The sequence below is a fragment of the Salvelinus namaycush genome, chromosome 32 (genome assembly GCF_016432855.1).
Source record: "Salvelinus namaycush isolate Seneca chromosome 32, SaNama_1.0, whole genome shotgun sequence".
Taxonomy (NCBI): Eukaryota; Metazoa; Chordata; class Actinopteri; order Salmoniformes; family Salmonidae; genus Salvelinus; species Salvelinus namaycush.
Genome location: NC_052338.1, coordinates 27,816,604 through 27,834,305, shown reverse-complemented (window position 1 = coordinate 27,834,305; position 17,702 = coordinate 27,816,604). Strand labels below are relative to the sequence as shown.

General features: G+C 41.0%; 3 protein-coding genes across 3 annotated transcripts in view; all 3 read right to left on the bottom strand.

Annotated features, from left to right (window-relative positions):
• Window positions 1-17,702, bottom strand: part of LOC120026940 (homeobox protein Hox-A3a-like) — a 35,721-nt gene that overhangs the window by 14,893 nt on the left and 3,126 nt on the right. The window contains exon 2 of the mRNA XM_038971718.1: window positions 12,142-12,246. The gene's annotated coding sequence lies outside the window, so the exon portion shown is untranslated. The remainder of the gene's footprint in view (window positions 1-12,141; window positions 12,247-17,702) is intronic.
• On the bottom strand, window positions 2,911-5,020 carry LOC120026941 (homeobox protein Hox-A4-like). Its single transcript, XM_038971722.1, has 2 exons — window positions 4,555-5,020; window positions 2,911-4,065 (listed from the first exon to the last, which is right to left on the bottom strand). Exons 1-2 carry the CDS (start codon window positions 4,967-4,969, stop codon window positions 3,740-3,742), a joined length of 741 nt encoding a protein of 246 aa, XP_038827650.1. The 5' UTR covers window positions 4,970-5,020; the 3' UTR covers window positions 2,911-3,739.
• LOC120026942 (homeobox protein Hox-A5-like) lies at window positions 12,874-15,719 on the bottom strand. The gene is made up of 2 exons (XM_038971723.1): window positions 14,594-15,719; window positions 12,874-13,942 (listed from the first exon to the last, which is right to left on the bottom strand). Exons 1-2 carry the CDS (start codon window positions 15,189-15,191, stop codon window positions 13,686-13,688), a joined length of 855 nt encoding a protein of 284 aa, XP_038827651.1. The 5' UTR covers window positions 15,192-15,719; the 3' UTR covers window positions 12,874-13,685.

The following is a 17,702-nucleotide window of genomic DNA, read 5'->3' as shown; positions in this document are numbered from 1 at the left end:
AAGCACAGATGCTATACAGAAGTTTGTACTTTTCCACATGCTGAAGCGCCTAGTGCATAACCTCTAGTCCAACTCTGCCGCCTAGGTGTGCGCCTTAAACACGAGCTGAATTCCATATTCTACCATAACAACTACCTCTAGTGTATTTTCATTGAACACCTACATCTTCATATTCAGATTCCAGGTAACCATTTACAAATGGATAGTTTTAAAGTTAGCCAATGACTACATGGCGGTTACGGTTACGCATTTTGGCCACAAGGAACCAGTCGCCTAGCAGAGGAGTCTAACCCACAGAGCTGCGGGTTAACATGAGGTTGGTGTTGGTATTGGTGAGCAAGAAAGCCTTATCACAAAAGAACAGCTGAATATACACAATTATAAATCAATCCCAACCAAATAGCAATGACCTGGACAGTTACATTGCTCTCAAACTTGGAAACAGCAATGGAAAGCACAAATTATTCAGGAAAGAAAATTTCAAAGTCTACTCACAATCAGACATGACGGCCTCTATCCAGCAGGGAAGATATGGTAAGGAGCGAGAATTTAGCAGAAGGAAATGTTTGATTCGTGCTCCGCGGTGGATCACTTCAAATGAGAATACTGCCGATTTTCATATCTATTTCTGACCCGAGGGCATTCATTATTGAATAAGTCACGTGAGCAAGCATATTAACATTTTAGTACATTGGGAGTGACCTCTATTCGGGTTTTAAATGAGCTCAAATGTCTAATTTAACCATCTCGAAATCGTTAGAGACTGTAAAACATGTGCCAATCATCCAAAATGCCAATTTCTCAACTCCACCTCTGCGCCACGTGCTGGCACAGAAAAGGCCTAGACTAAGTTGGCAAGATAATTTTTTTGTAATTTAATTTGTTTCCTTAATACATTACATTTAATTGCACTTGTATCCACTTAAAGAGGGAGATGTAGATGTATGAAGATGTAGCCCTATCATGCATTCCATTCCGGCTGTGCCCAATGCCATTTGATAAGAACACACTCATTGTACATGTTATAACATTCCACTCAAGGCTACATTATATAATGCCACATCGTCATGGCTTCTGTGTATCAAGGATGGACCATGGAAGCTTGTACAGTCGAATCCCTAGATCAAACGTACTTCTGATGGAAAACAATATTATGGCCTTGAATAACTGGTTATTAATTTCGTTCACATATCCCACTCGCAAATCACTGTTAGAGGTCCCATAATTATAACAGACTACCTTTAATTTACTAGAATAATGTAGATCCTTTGGAAGGGTCAACTAGGTCCTTGATATTATGGCTACAGTAAATGGAATATGTTGTTTTCTCTAATAGGTCTAAGCGTGGTCTATCTCAATCCAGCCTTTCGCACACACGATCTGACAGACGTGTTTGTGTGACGAGTAGCAGCTTAGACGAGTTTGAGTAAATTAGCAGCACGGTTGCACACCTACACGTCATTTTGTTTCCGCAAAACAAAAGAAAAAGCCACGGAGGTCTGGACATTGTGTGTGTCGTAAGGTCAGGGGTCACGTGGAGTGCTCCGAGTCGATGATTGGCCAGAGACGGCCGTGTCCTCTAGTTAAACCCTCCGATTGTTTGACTGTAGCAGGTAGTGACCAACACTCACACGCTGGTACACTGAGGTTTGAGGGGAAGATACACTTCATCCTTATAATTACAAATGAAAACAGTAGCAGCCAGATACGTGGGTGGACAAATACTTTGATAGAACAGGCCTCTATGGGGCTACATAATACACTGGGGGAAAATGTGTTACTATGGTAGTATCCTATTCGCAACACTCTCATACTGTTGTAAGGCTGTCATATACTGCTAATTTACAGATTTTCAACAAATATGCACACAGTATTCCGTTTATTAAGTGTTAACTGGGGGAGGCAGGTAGCTTAGTGGTTAGAGCTTTGGACCAGTAACCGAAAGGTTGCTGGATCAAATACCCGAGCTGTCAAGGTAAAAATCTGTCGTTCTGCCCCTGAACGAGGGAGTTAACACACTGTTCCCCGGTAGGCGGTCATTGTAAATATGAATTTGTTCATGGTATGCCTAGTTAAATAAAACACTTTAAAACTGTGTATGTAATAATGTAACAGACATACATGGCTCGTAAATTAAACAGCTTAGCCTGAGTTTAATAGCAGATATTTTGCACTCTGGAAAGTCCACAGAGAAAGATGTATCTGGGTGCATATTTTACCCACAACGATGTTTCTGGATGATTTTGCATCTTTGGCTGCGAACCTATATTTACTGAATACCTTGGGGCTGTATGAATGCACCTAGTGGCCTTTTGTATGTATTTACAGACGTTTTGGGAGTTGCCTATAAGAATATCACTTGTTTGAGTTGTTTGGTCCAGAAAAAAAACAGAAAGTGGACAAACAAAGCAACATTCAACGCCCAGATCTCTGTCTAGTTGCTTTTTGGACCAAGCCTGATAACAACATACCGAACGAATTGAAAGTTATTCTGTCAAAATAAGGTAAGAAACTAACTTTTTAAGATAATATTATTGAATGTATAAAGATAATTTTTCTTAGTGCATAGATATCCATAATTAAGTGAATTTCTTATGTGCATAACATCCATTAGGCACGCACATTCGAAGCACTGGATAGCTAATTCAAAGATTTACTCCCTGTTTGGGAATAGTGTTATGTCATTAAAGACATAATGGAAAGTATTGTTATGTCATACATTTTAGAAAAACAAGCATGATGCGCATTGGGTTTGCAAGCCTTGTTAAAATTATATATCCACGCCCTTTGTGCCGCCTTTGACATACAGGCTATGGTATTGTTACCATAGCATTTATTAATTTAATCTATTTCAATGCATATTACTCAGAAATATCCTACAATATCGTATCCAAACCAGCCATATAATTTAAGTACATATTTATTTCACGGGAACAGTTTCTTGCATGGGCCTAAATTACAATACATTATTACAACGTCCATTAATCAGACAACATATACAAATATTCACAGTTTAGAGCACACCACAAAATATGGACAAACTAGTCTGCACTGCTACACGAACAAACAAACAAACGATGTTGCCTTTTTTAAGCCTACAAAATGGATTCAGTATTGTGCCTTTGCTATGATTTGTCTATACTCATTAGGGATGAAAGTCACCTGGACATTACACGACTTAATAATACATTCAACAGTAAACCAACTCACTCACACATCACGAGCTAAACCCTAACTCTGACCCTGTCTCATTCTAAACCTGCCGAGAGGTCTCATACGGGCACCCCGAGCTTTCCTAAAACATCGTCTTCCTTTCAAGTATATATTTCCATGAGAATAAACAAAATTATTGCATAGAACAAAAATAAAAATGAGGCCTCACTTATCTCTCGTCTCATTCTCTTTTATTTTCATTCTATGCAATGATACATATAATCCAAAGTCCTGTGATACATTCGAGTGTGAGTTATCCTTCTGTCTTAATAAACAAATACATTTCAGTTGCCATCTTGGGCAGCAAGTGACGGATTTCGAGCTAAAAAATTAGGAGAGAGCGAAAAAACGGAGAGAGGAGGTTGAGGTTGAGAGGGGAAAGGGTATTGAAAGGAGGTGACAGGCCCAAAAGCCAAGGAATGGGGTAATACCATGGTGGACATACTCGAGAATCGGTCCACAAAATTCCGTTTCTGGGTTCTGTTTGCCATTCTCAGTCTGTTGGTTTGGCGCGAGGGTTCCATAACTATAGGGTCGCGGCGCAAGGCGTGGGAACGAGCTGCTGGTGCGTGCCAGTTTTGATTTGCTGCTGCTGCTGGGCTCCCGAGGATGAGCTCGCAGAGCGGATCTTGGTGTTCGGAAGCTTATGATCTTTCTTCCACTTCATCCTTCTATTCTGGAACCAGATCTTCACCTGACGTTCGGAAAGGCACATCGTGTGCGCGATCTCCACGCGCCTGCGTCGGGTCAGGTAGCGGTTGAAGTGGAATTCTTTCTCCAGCTCGAGAGCCTGCTGGCGGGTATAGGCAGTGCGGGACCTCTTGGGCACTCCTCCACTGTAACTAGCATTGTCTGGAGAAAGCAAGCACACACACATACAATCAAGCAGGTGTTATCTCCACTAGGCATATTACAAATGTTATTCTCCATAAAGGTTTGTTGTTAGTCTAATGGGGGAATAAAGCCTACGATGTTTTGTGGGGGTTTCCCCTCGATTTCTGTTGCGTAGAAGTACCTTAATTTGGAGACGCCATGTGTACAAGCGCTCGCATCCAGGGACAAATCAAGCCTTAGAAAATGATTAACAAAATCAGCGGGGCTGGATATTACATTTTGGCTGGGGTCCAGCCATGGGGGTAGTTTGGTTTAAAAAGCAACAAAGACCTCATGGCCCCGGCAGGCAATAAAATTTACGAGGGGTTCTTAATTACCGACCCCGCTGCTCGATGGTCGTAAATTGCCATTGTAAGGGGTGCTACTAGTGCTGCCTCAATGGGCGTGCATACGTTCCAGTGGTGGCTTGCTCAGTGGTTCCGGTATTTAAACGTGGCGATAACTCACCAACATGGACCTTCTTCATCCAGGGGTAGACCACCGGCGGTTCCTTGCCCTTCTGTGCACCGGGATAAGACTCAGTAGCGAGGCTGCAGTCTTTGCTGACGTCCTCCACCACACCGCTGTCTGGAACTGGGTTGAGGCGAGGGCCATGGTTCTGGGCAATGGGCTGAGGTTGTGCCTGATGCCTGTCGGTAAAATCGTCGAGTCCATTACTGGGGACATTACCGTAGTCGTAGCTCGGTTCTGTGTAGTTTGACCTCGGATACGACGCCTCGTCATGATGGGGAAAGCCCGAATCTTTTGGCCGTTCGTAGTACTCAGTAGGGGCGGGGATGTATCCGTTCTGTTGATATTCGTCGCATGGAGGAAAGGAAGGTTCGATATAGTTCGAGTTTATCAAATACGAACTCATGATCATTAATTTGTGAAGTGCAACAATACTAATTTTTATCGTGCTGTCGTTTTTCTGATCTCCACCAAACCCTCCTACTCTCTGTCAAATGTACAAAGTTGTCTGGTCACGTGTAAACCGCCACCAATCACCACGTCTCCTGTGGGCATCATGTAAACAGGAACCAATGGAAAGCCTGGCATTGGCACAACGAAAATTGCTCCGACTAGCATACGTTGTGTTTTCCTTATTAAATCAAAATAGATCAAGAAAAAAACTATGAAGTCACTTGTTTATCACATAGCCTCAACTAAACTAGAATAAATAAACCCTTTATTTAGCAGTAAACCACATTAAACCACGGCCTTGAGGAGATGATGATGTTGGGTATATCTTACTGTTGCACAGGAAAAGGATGGGCTCTTTGGAAATAAGCAAACTGTAAATGCTCTCTTTTCTGTCAAAGATGACATTGGAGCTCATTTCCAGTCCATTCCTGTCCAAAATGCTTTCCTTTCTAGTCAATTCTAAGTTGGTAATTCCGTGAATAAAATGTAAATCTGTAAATCTGTATCTCACTTGATTTGAACGACAATAAAACAAGGCAAGGTTGAAAACATTGCATGTGCGCCGTTACGCACCTCTGATGTTCATATTCAGTCATTTAAACTAATGAAAACTCAGCATTTTAATTTAAGAAATGTTTGAGAAGGATAACATCAAATAGTTTACATTTGGCTTCTCATATGATGATACAAGATGGCAACTGAATAGCAGGCCCAAATAAGACAAGTGATTTTGACATGGCCAAAGGTTCTCATTTTTCATTTCATTTCATTTGAGTAATTTAGAAGATGCTCTTATCTAGAGTAGCTTAATCTATACACGAGTAGTGTTAGTTGATGAGAAATTAACATTTGTGTTGAAATTTGTAGCAACTCAAAACAAAAGTAAGGGTTCAACATGCACGTCTACAGACTCATATTCTACTACTAAAGCACGTTTTAGTAACCACGAAGATAGGCCTAATGCGAGTCATTTTGTGAAGCAAATGACTGTGATTGACTGTAACTAACCTGTGGTATGATATAGTACCTTTACTATACATACATTACGCTGTTCACTTTCCTCCAAGATCCAACATAAAACACCCATCATTTGTGCACCGTTTTAAACTATTGAGCTGGACACCAGATAATGATTACAACAGCAACAAAACTAAGGGCATAATAATAATAACAATAATAACAATAATAATAATACATTTAGTGTATGCCTACTATTAATACGTTAAACCACTACAACAACTGAAAAAAAACAATTACATCTAAAATAACTATATTTAAGACATCACCTGAAAAGATCATGACCATGTAGGCTAAAATTAACCAAACACACTTCTCGATTCATTTCACTATGACAAAAGTGCAATTATATCCAGTTTATAATAGAAGCATCCCTGACCGTATCTCTTCTGTGCCATCAGTATCTCGTCAATTGCCATCTCCACGACCTGTTCGCCCTCCAGCTCACTATTACAAATCAGAGGTGAAAACCTTGAGGAAGCCAGTTCAACCGCACGAGCAACACTACGGAAGGTGTCTGCGACCGTCTACGTGAAGAAGGCCCGGTGTGCGGTGGCAAAGGGGATGCAAAACTTCAGAAATATTGAAGGCTTTATTTTTTATTTTTTTCTCTCCCCCTTTCTGTTCGCCCCCTAAACAGCGATAACTTCTCTCTGACCCCAAAGTGACACCGTTTCTATGTTGTTTCTGATTAATCTTGCCCATTGACAGTCTTTGTTAAACAACAAGGCGTGCCCTTCCCCAACGAGGCGACATTTTCATATTTGTTAGACGCAGTGACCTGAAGCTCACCCCGGACTTGGACTTCGGTTTTCCAGGGTCTACTCGGCTCTGGGTAGATTACGGAGCACTTAGCACCGGTCAGCACCTAACAGCGCCCCAAAAATAATTTTTAAAAACCAGTACAAAACCCACGATAAAGCGTAGGTCCATCTGAAAAAGCCTTGCGTCGACTGTGCCACTCCTGTAGGTAATGTTAGCCAACTAAACTGAAGTTTCGGTGTCTCCTGGTCAAGGTTTTCTTTAGAATAGTATAAATATGTATATGTGTTGAATTTGTTTCACACTGTTAGGCTTCTGTTAATGTTTCTCACCTAGGCTCATGTTTTTCCTGTTCAAACAAGGTCCTCCTCGGAGCTTTGTATGTGTAAGCCATCGCTATGGGATTTTCATTTTAGTCAGATATAGGCCTATATGGCATTTTACGCATCTAAATAGCCAAAGTTGTTAGGTGTTATATTACAATTGAGTGTATTTTACACCTGTAACTCATCGTGAATGACAAGGGGAATCTTTTTTTGTTGAGGATCTGGCCTCCAGAACGCATGTAGCCAAGACCACCTGAGGGTCTATCTGTCAGCATAATGTCCACGGTAAGAATACTTGACTTGATATCTAAATGTACACTCTAGTGTGTTATATAAATATGGGCAGGATTGGCTATTATCCACTCGCTAGCCATAGTACCCTTGAATGAGCGACAGTTTAAAGGGTCCATAATGCTTTACAGCCATTTACAATTTACTTGTTGCTATACTATGGCTTGTGTGTGTGTGTTATACACAGTTTTGGAAACGTTCAATTTGGAATGCGTTATAAACAAGTCTTTTTGCATGAGAAAAACTCATGAACTGTAAAAATCCTGATTTATGATGTTCAATTCCCTTAATTTCCTTCAGTTGAGAAAATAGTTCTTTCGAGATGCCGTTTTATTTTAGAGTTTTGAAACAGGCGAAATATAAACACCACTGTGTGTGAGTGGCAAACGTTATGATCTGATAAACACTTGAAACGACTGAAATATGCTATTCAAAGAACCACATTCAGTGTTTTACCTTTTAGGGTGGAAATACTGACGTTCACGAATGGATGTTTACGATTTTAAAAAAATTAGATACGAATAAGAAATGTGGGCCTGCATGGTATCAATCTTAGGTTACAACGTGATTTTGGCTATTGAAATGTTTCTGTAACAATTATTCCATATCAAAATCCTCCAAGACATCCATGTTAATTAGCAAAAGAGCAAAAAAATTCCAGTTGTGAATAAGAAATAATTAGCCCTACTATTTATTGATTTAGAAAGGTACTGTGAGTGAAAGAAGTAGATTGCCACTCTTTCGGTCCTTCCCATATATAACGAACATATATCATTCTGACACTGTACTGTAAATTGAGATAATAAGAAAGTGCTCTGACGATAGTGACTGATCACATATGGTTGCTAGATCCCTTGTCTGTTAGGAGGACCAGGCTGCAGAGGAAAATGTTCCCTCGGTATTCACGAGGTGGTAAAGGTAAGGGTAAGGATTTTGATAATGCAACATATTGAAATAAAGAATATATTGGGAGTGGTTTGTAAGAAGGAAGCTATAGATGTATATTTTGGCCTAAACATGAATGCCACCCACAGAGCTCCTCGCACATTTAACACACGTTCAGATGAAGATGGGTGGGTGAAATAGTATGATTCCATTCAACATTTTGTTGAAGTTGTCTTCTTAAATATGGGACATAAATCAAAGCAAATGTAACTACATCAAGTGAGTGTTTTATGTAGATTGTAGATATACACAAGTGTTGAACAACATGGCCTTAATAGGTCTGTGTTATCATAGCGTACTATTTTGCCCAACCCGTTTCTTCTAAACTTATACGACGGAACATATACTATATCTTCATCCATAAACAGTTGTTAGAACGGTGCCATAACCCAATGCGTTATCTCCTATAACATAAAGATCACTTGTGGGAGCCACAAACATTGAGTGGCTAATGGCTATTTCTTTATGATAAAGACACCTCCAATTATCATATTTGTCCTTTGGCTCTTGACTCTTTTGCAATAAACGAAGAAACTGAATTACCAATAGTTAGGCTGTTGTATAATAGGCCACTTGCTTGTTGATCAAAACGAAATATGAATCGCAAGTTCGAGAATACATTGTTGCTAACACGGCTAAGGTGGCTCTCACAATTTCGAGTGCACCGTTTTTATGTGAGGTTTTAAGAGAAAAGGCCTATGTTACATTTAGCAGTGTGTTTAAACCAAATTGTATATATTACAATAGAGGTGCATATTTTTTTTTTTATGATCTCCATGAAACACGTTGGGTTACACACTTTAATGTAGAATAAGATAAGGCTTGATCTCACATTTTCACAACTTTACGTGAAAGGATAACGCCTCTGCGATCCTGTTATGCAGATCCATCCGCCATTAGAGGCTATATAGCCTATATCCTAATGCCTTTTCAAAACCCAATTAAGTTCGAATTATATTTTGTTCTTACTAATAACAATTGACTGTTCTCATTATAAAATAAACATTTTCTTTCTTTGTAACCAAAATCACCTTCTGGATAATTTTTTGTAAGGCTAAAAAGAGGACTCTTTCCTCAGCATAAGGAGAGAAAGACTACATGTTTTAAAGGGGTCCGGGGGCTCCATTTGGGGGGCTGTGGGCATAGCCTACCCATCATCCTGTGACCGGGGTAAGAGTATCAATCCTCAAAATGCAAATGTTTCCCTCATATCCAATGCAATTTATTCAAAGGAAATTCACCAATCAACCGCCCTAATAAAATGCCGCCACTCAATCTTGGGTCTGGGGACGGGCGGGGGTCCACTCCCCTCGGTCCCAAACTCGGGGTCGCCCTCCTTTCAGGGTTCACCTGGAGTGCACCGTCAAACATATGTAATTCAAAGCTATTCTATCTTTTGTGTGGAGAGTCAAGATCGCTATTATAACGCTGGCATCAGGCCCCTGCTGAACAGATGACGGGAGACTTGTTCAGCGGGTAAACTTTTGACCCCAAATGTTCCTCCTCTTCTCCCGCTATATCGAGATCATCAGTCCCACCCCCGTGAGGCTGTGCTGCCAGGGCGAGGTGTCTGGCTGCTTGGGAAGAAAACTTGATTTGCAATATATCCATTTCTGTTATCATTACTGTAATTATTCTAACGACAATCATAATTAGTGATATAACAGGCAGGCCTGTAATATAATAACTGTAGTTGTATCTCTGTATTGTCTCACTGTGGGTGTTGGTTACAATGCACCGCTCTCTGTACAACATCACCAATACAAGCAAACCGCTCAGGGATGAATGTCCTTCATACTTTTGTGTGAGTCTTTTTCTCTCATTGCCTCACATAGGCCTAGTGTTTTTGCTAAATTGCCCCAAAGGCTCTCAAAATAAAATAATGCAATATACAAATGATATTACTTCACTGCAATGTGTAATAATGCAAGCAAACCGGTCAAGTATTGTGTGCGTCCTATCATACTATTTTGTATTTGTGTATGTGTTTCTCTCTCCCCCCCCCCCCCCCCCCCCTCCCCCCCCTCTCAGGAGCTGGCTGCAGGTGACACTGAACTTGGCCTAAAGCGAGCTCTGCTGGTGGCTGGAGGATGCAGATTTATCTTGCTGCTATGGCTGACCTCGCGGTGAACCGCGCACGGGGGATGGTTCATTTATTTCTGCCTGGCATTGTCTGCCTAGGACCCCGATTTGGATTTTTGTATTGTGTAACAACGGTGTAATTTTCGCCCCAGACGTCACAATGATATTGACATAGAATAACGGTTTCTTTTTCATTTTCTACACCATATAACTGTAATGGAAATGAAGTCAAATTTCATTGCATTGGCTATTTGTTTACACGATGGAGTCTTCTATGTCGATTGTTAGGGGAAGGGGGAGCGGGGATCAACCCACCTCAAATTATCAGATGTTTCAGAGTTTATACTTTGAGAGTTTAGTTTTTATATAAACCCTTTTCATTTCAATTCATTTTCTGATGTGAAATAGATTCAAATTGAATTCACACCACTGACGGGGATAGTTATGAGGTGTCTGTAAGCACCAGTTTCGGTCTAATTGGGCGTAATTGCAATCTGTGCAAATACATAAGAGCAACACACGACAATGGAAATTGAGTCAGAAATCCAGAATTTCGAACACACCAAAGCACTGTTATACACAACAAATAGACCAAGCCTATACTAGCCACTCATCAGCACACACCTTATCGCAAAGTAAAATAAAACCAAGACTGTCGCCACAAGTAGGCCTAAACAAAATCTACATTATAAGCAAAACGAAAAAGTAATTAGGCTATAACCTACAAAATAAGAAATTATGATGCAGAGACATTTTTCTAGAAAACGAAAACATACTCAATCTAAAGGAAACTATTGTGATTGGGCAAATGCGTCACAAAGTCAGACCAACGCTTGTGACGCATTTTCACATAGAAGTCAAAGCTTTATTGGAGATACTGGTATCTGAGTGTTCATGTCGGCCCGGACGCACGCGCCCAAGCTGGGCCACGAGGTCACCATGAAGCAAGAGTGACACTCTCCAACTGAACTTTACAACACAAAAACACAAAATGACATGGCTGACGCAAAACGGAATTCCTTTCCAAGTGTGGCCCTGCTGTGTTTTGTCCTCTATTGTGTTTACTCTACAGTGTGTTTGGCTGTCTTAAACCATTTGAACAAATTTGGAACACATGAGGAAACCTGACCAAAGACACACCTAGAGCTTCAAACAAAGTGTACAAGTTGTGCCTAACTTGACAATTACACAGATTGAAAAGCTACATTTACCCCAAAAGTGGTTGTATGATAGTTGAGTACTGTACACAAACATATTCCAGTTTAGCAATGACATTGGAAACACCATAAAACAGCTCAAATAGCTTTTTGGCTTGTCCAGCACATTATGGGCTATGAAGAGTCCAAAGAAGCCCCGTGTGTAATACAGGAAGTGAAAAAACACGAATTAAAAAGGAAAAGGAATGGACAGAAGCATAATTATCCCACATGCAAAAATGTATTATGAGTTACACCACAGATGGAGGGAAACTAGTTACACTAGGAAGGAAGCAATTAAATATCCATGAGCCTGAACCAACCCTGGCCAACATCTGCCGAGAGAAACCAGGATTCAGCTCAGCACCACTGACAAATTAGCGTAATGGGCTAATATGGACAGATAGCGCGTCCGAATACAATCATAATTCTGTTTCAAACAGGGTGGCTGTTCAGAGCTAAGGGAATGGAAGGCTACAGGCTACTCAAGGGCAATAGAGGCAGAAACTTACCTCGAGACCGGAGCTGTCTTCTCGTGTGCGTCCGGCGTACAGGGTCCATCGCGAGGCGTTCTGGTGAGCAAGCAGTGGGTGTAACGGTCAAGGAACACTTACAGCCTGCAAGGAGAGAGTCAGACGAAGCCTCGCGTCAGTGCGATTATATGTTATGTGCAATATACTGTCAACTCCCCAAAACCATAAAACTTACTTTAATGGCCACCACGTGACAGTTTATGGCCAGTGAGCCTATCTGGCCGCGCTCCGGATGATTTTTACGATCTAATTCATAGACAAAACCCCCATTCATTTGGCACCCAAATGTCAGGGAGCCGGAACCGGCCTAATAAAGTTTACGTTTCGAAAAGTGAACTGATTATATGATAGTAGTAAGCTCGAGCACATGGGACGCAGAGCCCCTCGAGCCGGTCACTGGCAAGGACCTGCTTTATCCCTACGCACAAAGGTGAGTAAAGTGTGCAGATATAGATTTTGCTACCTGTTGATTTTCTCGACCTTGAAACTAGCTAGAAAAGTTTAACTTTTAAAGTTTTAATTGCAGTCAATGGAGTGAAAGGCCTATAGTCTTGACCTAGAAAAAAACGAGTTACTGCAGGCCTAAAAACTTTACATTCAACAACAAAAACCTTACAAAAACATACACACTTTCGTTTTACCGTGAGGCACATGAAGAAGTAATAAAAGAACCGAAATAACAAATAATTGACCGTTTCTGTCGTTCCAGTAGAAAGTTTATTATAATCAGCATCATCACTATAATATTATTTTCAATTTCCAGTCATTCTTTAAAAACATTTACAAAAAGCGTATAGCACGATGAAGCTATACACTTAGGCAATGGGATCCACTATGGAACCCTTCACATCCAAAATAGAGGGGAACGTACAAGACAGAAACACACATTCTAAGAAGCTGCGCCAGGTGAACAGATTTACAGTAGCTCGTGTAAAAGGATACAAAGGTACAGCTCCACGCAATGGGTCAGAACTGCGATCCCGTCACGTGTTCACAACGCACAACAATCGCGTAAGGCTTATAAGTCTGTCTACAATAAGGAACAAGTTATCTAAGTTTGGTACAATACATTGAACAAATAAATACATACTTACATATAAAACAAAGGCTATACACAAAAGCAACACAATTTTTTATCAACTCATTAATTATTCGAGTTTCTATACTGTTTTACAAGTGCAATAGGCTACACAACTTTTATTGGATAGTTAATGGACTTTTTTGCGGTAACTTCGAGTTTATTCTATTTTGAACAAGAAATAAGTTAACAAACATGTATTTCCCATTGGTTTGTCCTAAGACAAACAATGTACAGAATGTTTATTTTTTTACTCACATAAGCATTATCACGGTCAAAATAAATATAACTATAGAGGAAAGTATTTTTGAAAAGGCCGGAGTATGGACAACTGCATGTTCACTGTCCCAAAACAGCCATCGGAAAGTCTTTCGCAATGTAAAAGTGAATGGAAGTTCTTCCAAGCTTTGTATTATTTTATTAGAGCTCATCGGGGAACCAAATATCAGGGACGGTGGTACCCTACACCCCCTGCCGCTGCCATGCTCATGCTTTTCAGTTTGTTGTCCTTTTTCCACTTCATCCTTCTGTTCTGGAACCAGATTTTGATCTGGCGTTCTGATAGGCAGAGCGCGTGCGCTATCTCGATCCTCCGTCTGCGGGTCAGATACCGGTTGAAATGGAACTCTTTCTCGAGCTCCAGGGTCTGGTAGCGCGTGTATGCTGTCCTCGCCCTCTTCCCCTCTGGTCCAGTGAGACTGTCTGGTGGTAACACACAGGACGCAACAATGAGCCCATAATCAAAATAGCAACCAACACAACAATGTTTACGAAGGCTTTATGCAGATTTACCTGGCAACAATGCAAGGACATTTATTTTTTTATTGATCAATAATGTTTACTAACGCTTTATGCAATGATTATTATATGCTAGAAAATGTACTTTAATCTTGATCACACTTCGATGCAGCTCAGTCCACATAAACACACTATTCACCTTTCCCATGTAGTGGAAGTGCCAATTAATTCCCAAAAGTTTGTCTTATAAAAAGACCATAAACATTTAGAATAATACAAAATTATGACAAAAGAAAATCCTATATTTAAACAAAATGTTCACCTTCTGCATTTTGGAAAATGTTACGTTTTCATGCCACGTTGAATAATTTTTCCAACGCTTTGGGTACAAATATGCAGGTGAACAGGTGGCGTAAATCTCGCCATTACACCACTTAACCATTACTACTATCAAATACAGATTATTTCTCTCTTATAGAATGATTCGGTGAAATACTTTTTACCTTCGAAAATGGCAACAAGCACAGCTTAAAAGGGCTATAGGACGTCATCTCCACGACAAGTACAAAACATAAACATAAACGTCTACCTAATCAACATATAAAGCTATTTTACCATGATTTATGTGCAGTTTCCTCATCCAGGGGTAGATCTGAGGCTGGGCACCGTCGGTGAAATGTTGGGAAGTTGTCTGCTCTCTTCCAGCGGGCTTCTCTTCCTCGAGGAGGGGGGAGGCTTTGGACACACACTCCTGGTTCAACAGCGTGCCTCCGTTCGAACTCGAGCTCGGGGTCGCGCAGGGGATAGTTATGGAGTTCTTTATGGCTCGGTGTTGAGGTTGAGACTCGCTGACCGGAGACGAGCTTGTGACAGAGGAGGAGCACGGGAACGGGTCAGGTGCAGGCGAGAGGGGCGCCGTCCCAGTGGCGCTCGCGGGCTGGGTGTACCTGGATGGCTCGACAGAGGACGTTGTTGCCGCCGCCGACTGGTTCGGGGAGTAGCCCTGTGCCCGCTCGTTGGCCACAAAGTGCCCATTACCGCGACCGACAGTGAGGTCCATCCCGTTGTAGCCATAACCGTGCCTGCTGGAATGCATGTTCGTTGAGTCCCTGTATTGGTCGTTTGCTGAGCTGTGGTCTCCATAATTATGTAACTGGAAGTCGGCGCCATTGGGATAACGACCGCAGAATGAGTTTACAAAATAGGAGCTCATTGATTGACTATTCAAATACTGTTGTTTAGCAGGTATTTGTTGTTTTATTTTTGGAGAAAATAGTAACCTGTGTGCTTGATTTGTGGCTCTTGATGCTTTTGCTTCTTCTATTGCACCCTTGCACAATTTATGATGAATTAGGGAAATGAGTAGAACGTGTACTTGATTCTCTCTTACGTAGGCACCCAAATATGGGTTAAGGCTGAGAATCACGTGCTTTTGTTGACCAGTCGTAAATCCTGCTTGATGACCTCCAGAGGTAAACTCGTGCACAAGTAGGAAATCTGGGTGGGATGTTAGGGGCGCGCGCCTGGGAGTGCGCCTGGGCAGGGCGCTCGCGGGGCCCGGGTTGCATCTCTTGGATTGTCCTTGCGCGCCATCCTCCGGCCACAATCTGGCACTGCCTGCGACGGTGTTTGAGGCGTGGCCTCTGAACAGGGTCGTTCAGAGGTTAACGACCATTGCGGCAAACGCATTGCCTTCCCAAACAATACAACAAGAAACGCACTGAATAGTGAATATGCAACCTCTCCACTGACACAGAGTACAGAAAGAAATTCAACATTAAACATTATCCTTATAGTTGGGAATAAAACACGTACAGTAGGCCTACAAAACAACACAACTAGCCTAAAATATCAAAAACAATTGTCTAGCACCTTACCTTTAGTTTAATATTTCGTTAAACCATGTTACAAATCTTCGAATTTTAGTAATCAACCCTTGAAAAATGTATATTTGCATTAATATCCTCCTTAGTTCAGGCTACTGGTGTGAACAGCTTGGTCAACCTGCAGATCAACCGTTATTCCTCAAATTGTTAGATGCTCTGAAAAATGAGGCACTTCAAATTAATTACTGTTTCGTTTTTTTAAGATGACAGAAAGTAAGCTACCATACAATAGTATTATTAGACAATTATTTACCCCTCAATTGAAATTCCATAAATACTTAACGTGAATAAAGCACGTTTTGATCAACAAAAATTGCCTGAATTAAGTAAATGTGATGTTTAAATTGGTTCAATGTACGTGCGTAAAAATTTGCTGCGGTTCCAAATGAATAGCCTAAGCTCTAGCAGACATTACAGCGAAACAATAATATCCATTTTATTGTCATTATATTTTTTTGCCAATATGGATAACTTAAGTCAATTTAAGAACAGGAAAACTAGGAGCAGAATATCATTCGAAAGGAATCTAAACACACGAAGTTTCTCGCATTCGATGAAGAAAGAATGAAAGAAAATTAAAGTAAGAGAAGAAGGGAATTTAGAATATATATATTTTTAAATAATGTCTGACAATAGGGGGAATAAACAGGATTTCTTGGTTTAGGAATTTTAGTGTATTTTACATGGACATATGCATGCCTAGGTGAAATGAAATGATTTCCCTTGGCCTCTCTCGGCATCTTCCCCACACCCATAGATAATGTCCTCCGAGTGAGGACGCGAATGTAGTAGGCTATATGACTCTATTTCAACTCAGATAAGTCTTGTCAAGTTTTCAAAATAGAAAGATAAGGCACCGCATATTGACAATCTAAAATTAGGTTCGAAATATGATACGAAGAAAGCCCTATCAGTATAACAGCAGAAGTAATACAACTGTAGGCTCAAAACAAGCAATGACAATAACAAACATATGACTACATTACTTTAGCACAATTTGGTTTTAAATCATGTTAATCTGTGTTGAGCTGCTGATTAGTTGCTGTAATTTAGAGGTCACCTGTACCTAAATAAGAAGCAGCGATGACTATAATACTAGCCTATTTCAACAGGGCAAAACGTTTCCATCCCAAAAAGCAATGTGTTGACGTTGAATCAACGTGCAAAAAGTCATCAACATGAGGGCATTTCCTATTTTTTTCCACCCACCTTCTAACCTAAATCCAATGACATGGTGAAATGTTTTGTTGATTTCATGTTGAATTCACGTTATTTAACAACTCAACCACATGTAAATCAAAACTAGACATTGAGCTGTGACCAGTGGGTTGTTATGCCATTAATGTGACTGCTATAGCTGGTGCAGGTGCAGGCAGAGCAACAGCATTTTAAAAACATTTAGCCTTACAAAAGATACTGTTCATTCCGTCTACTTAGCAGAAAATAGTGCACTCCATATGGATTACTGGACACTCAGGCACGCTCGCGACGGCCAGTTGCAACCAGTTTTACAGGAGTAGGCTCTGGTTATCCATAGTCCATTGGACCTCTTGGTCCTATAGTCCCCAAAAGACGATAGCCCATATTTAGGCTACACAACGCCCCACGCTGGCACTAACAGCGTGATGGATACGTCTGCGTGTCTGTCCGAAGGATGCAGACTCACAGAGGTAATATGGCCCCTTCAGGCACCGCAGGAGCCGAGGAACAATCTGCACTCAGGACCAGATGTGTACAGCGCTGTATGAAGGAGCCCTCTATCTGAGCCCGGGTCTTGACTTTCAGGGATAGTTTGAGAGAGCGCGTTCAAACATGCTCCGGATGTTGGAAGGAGCGAG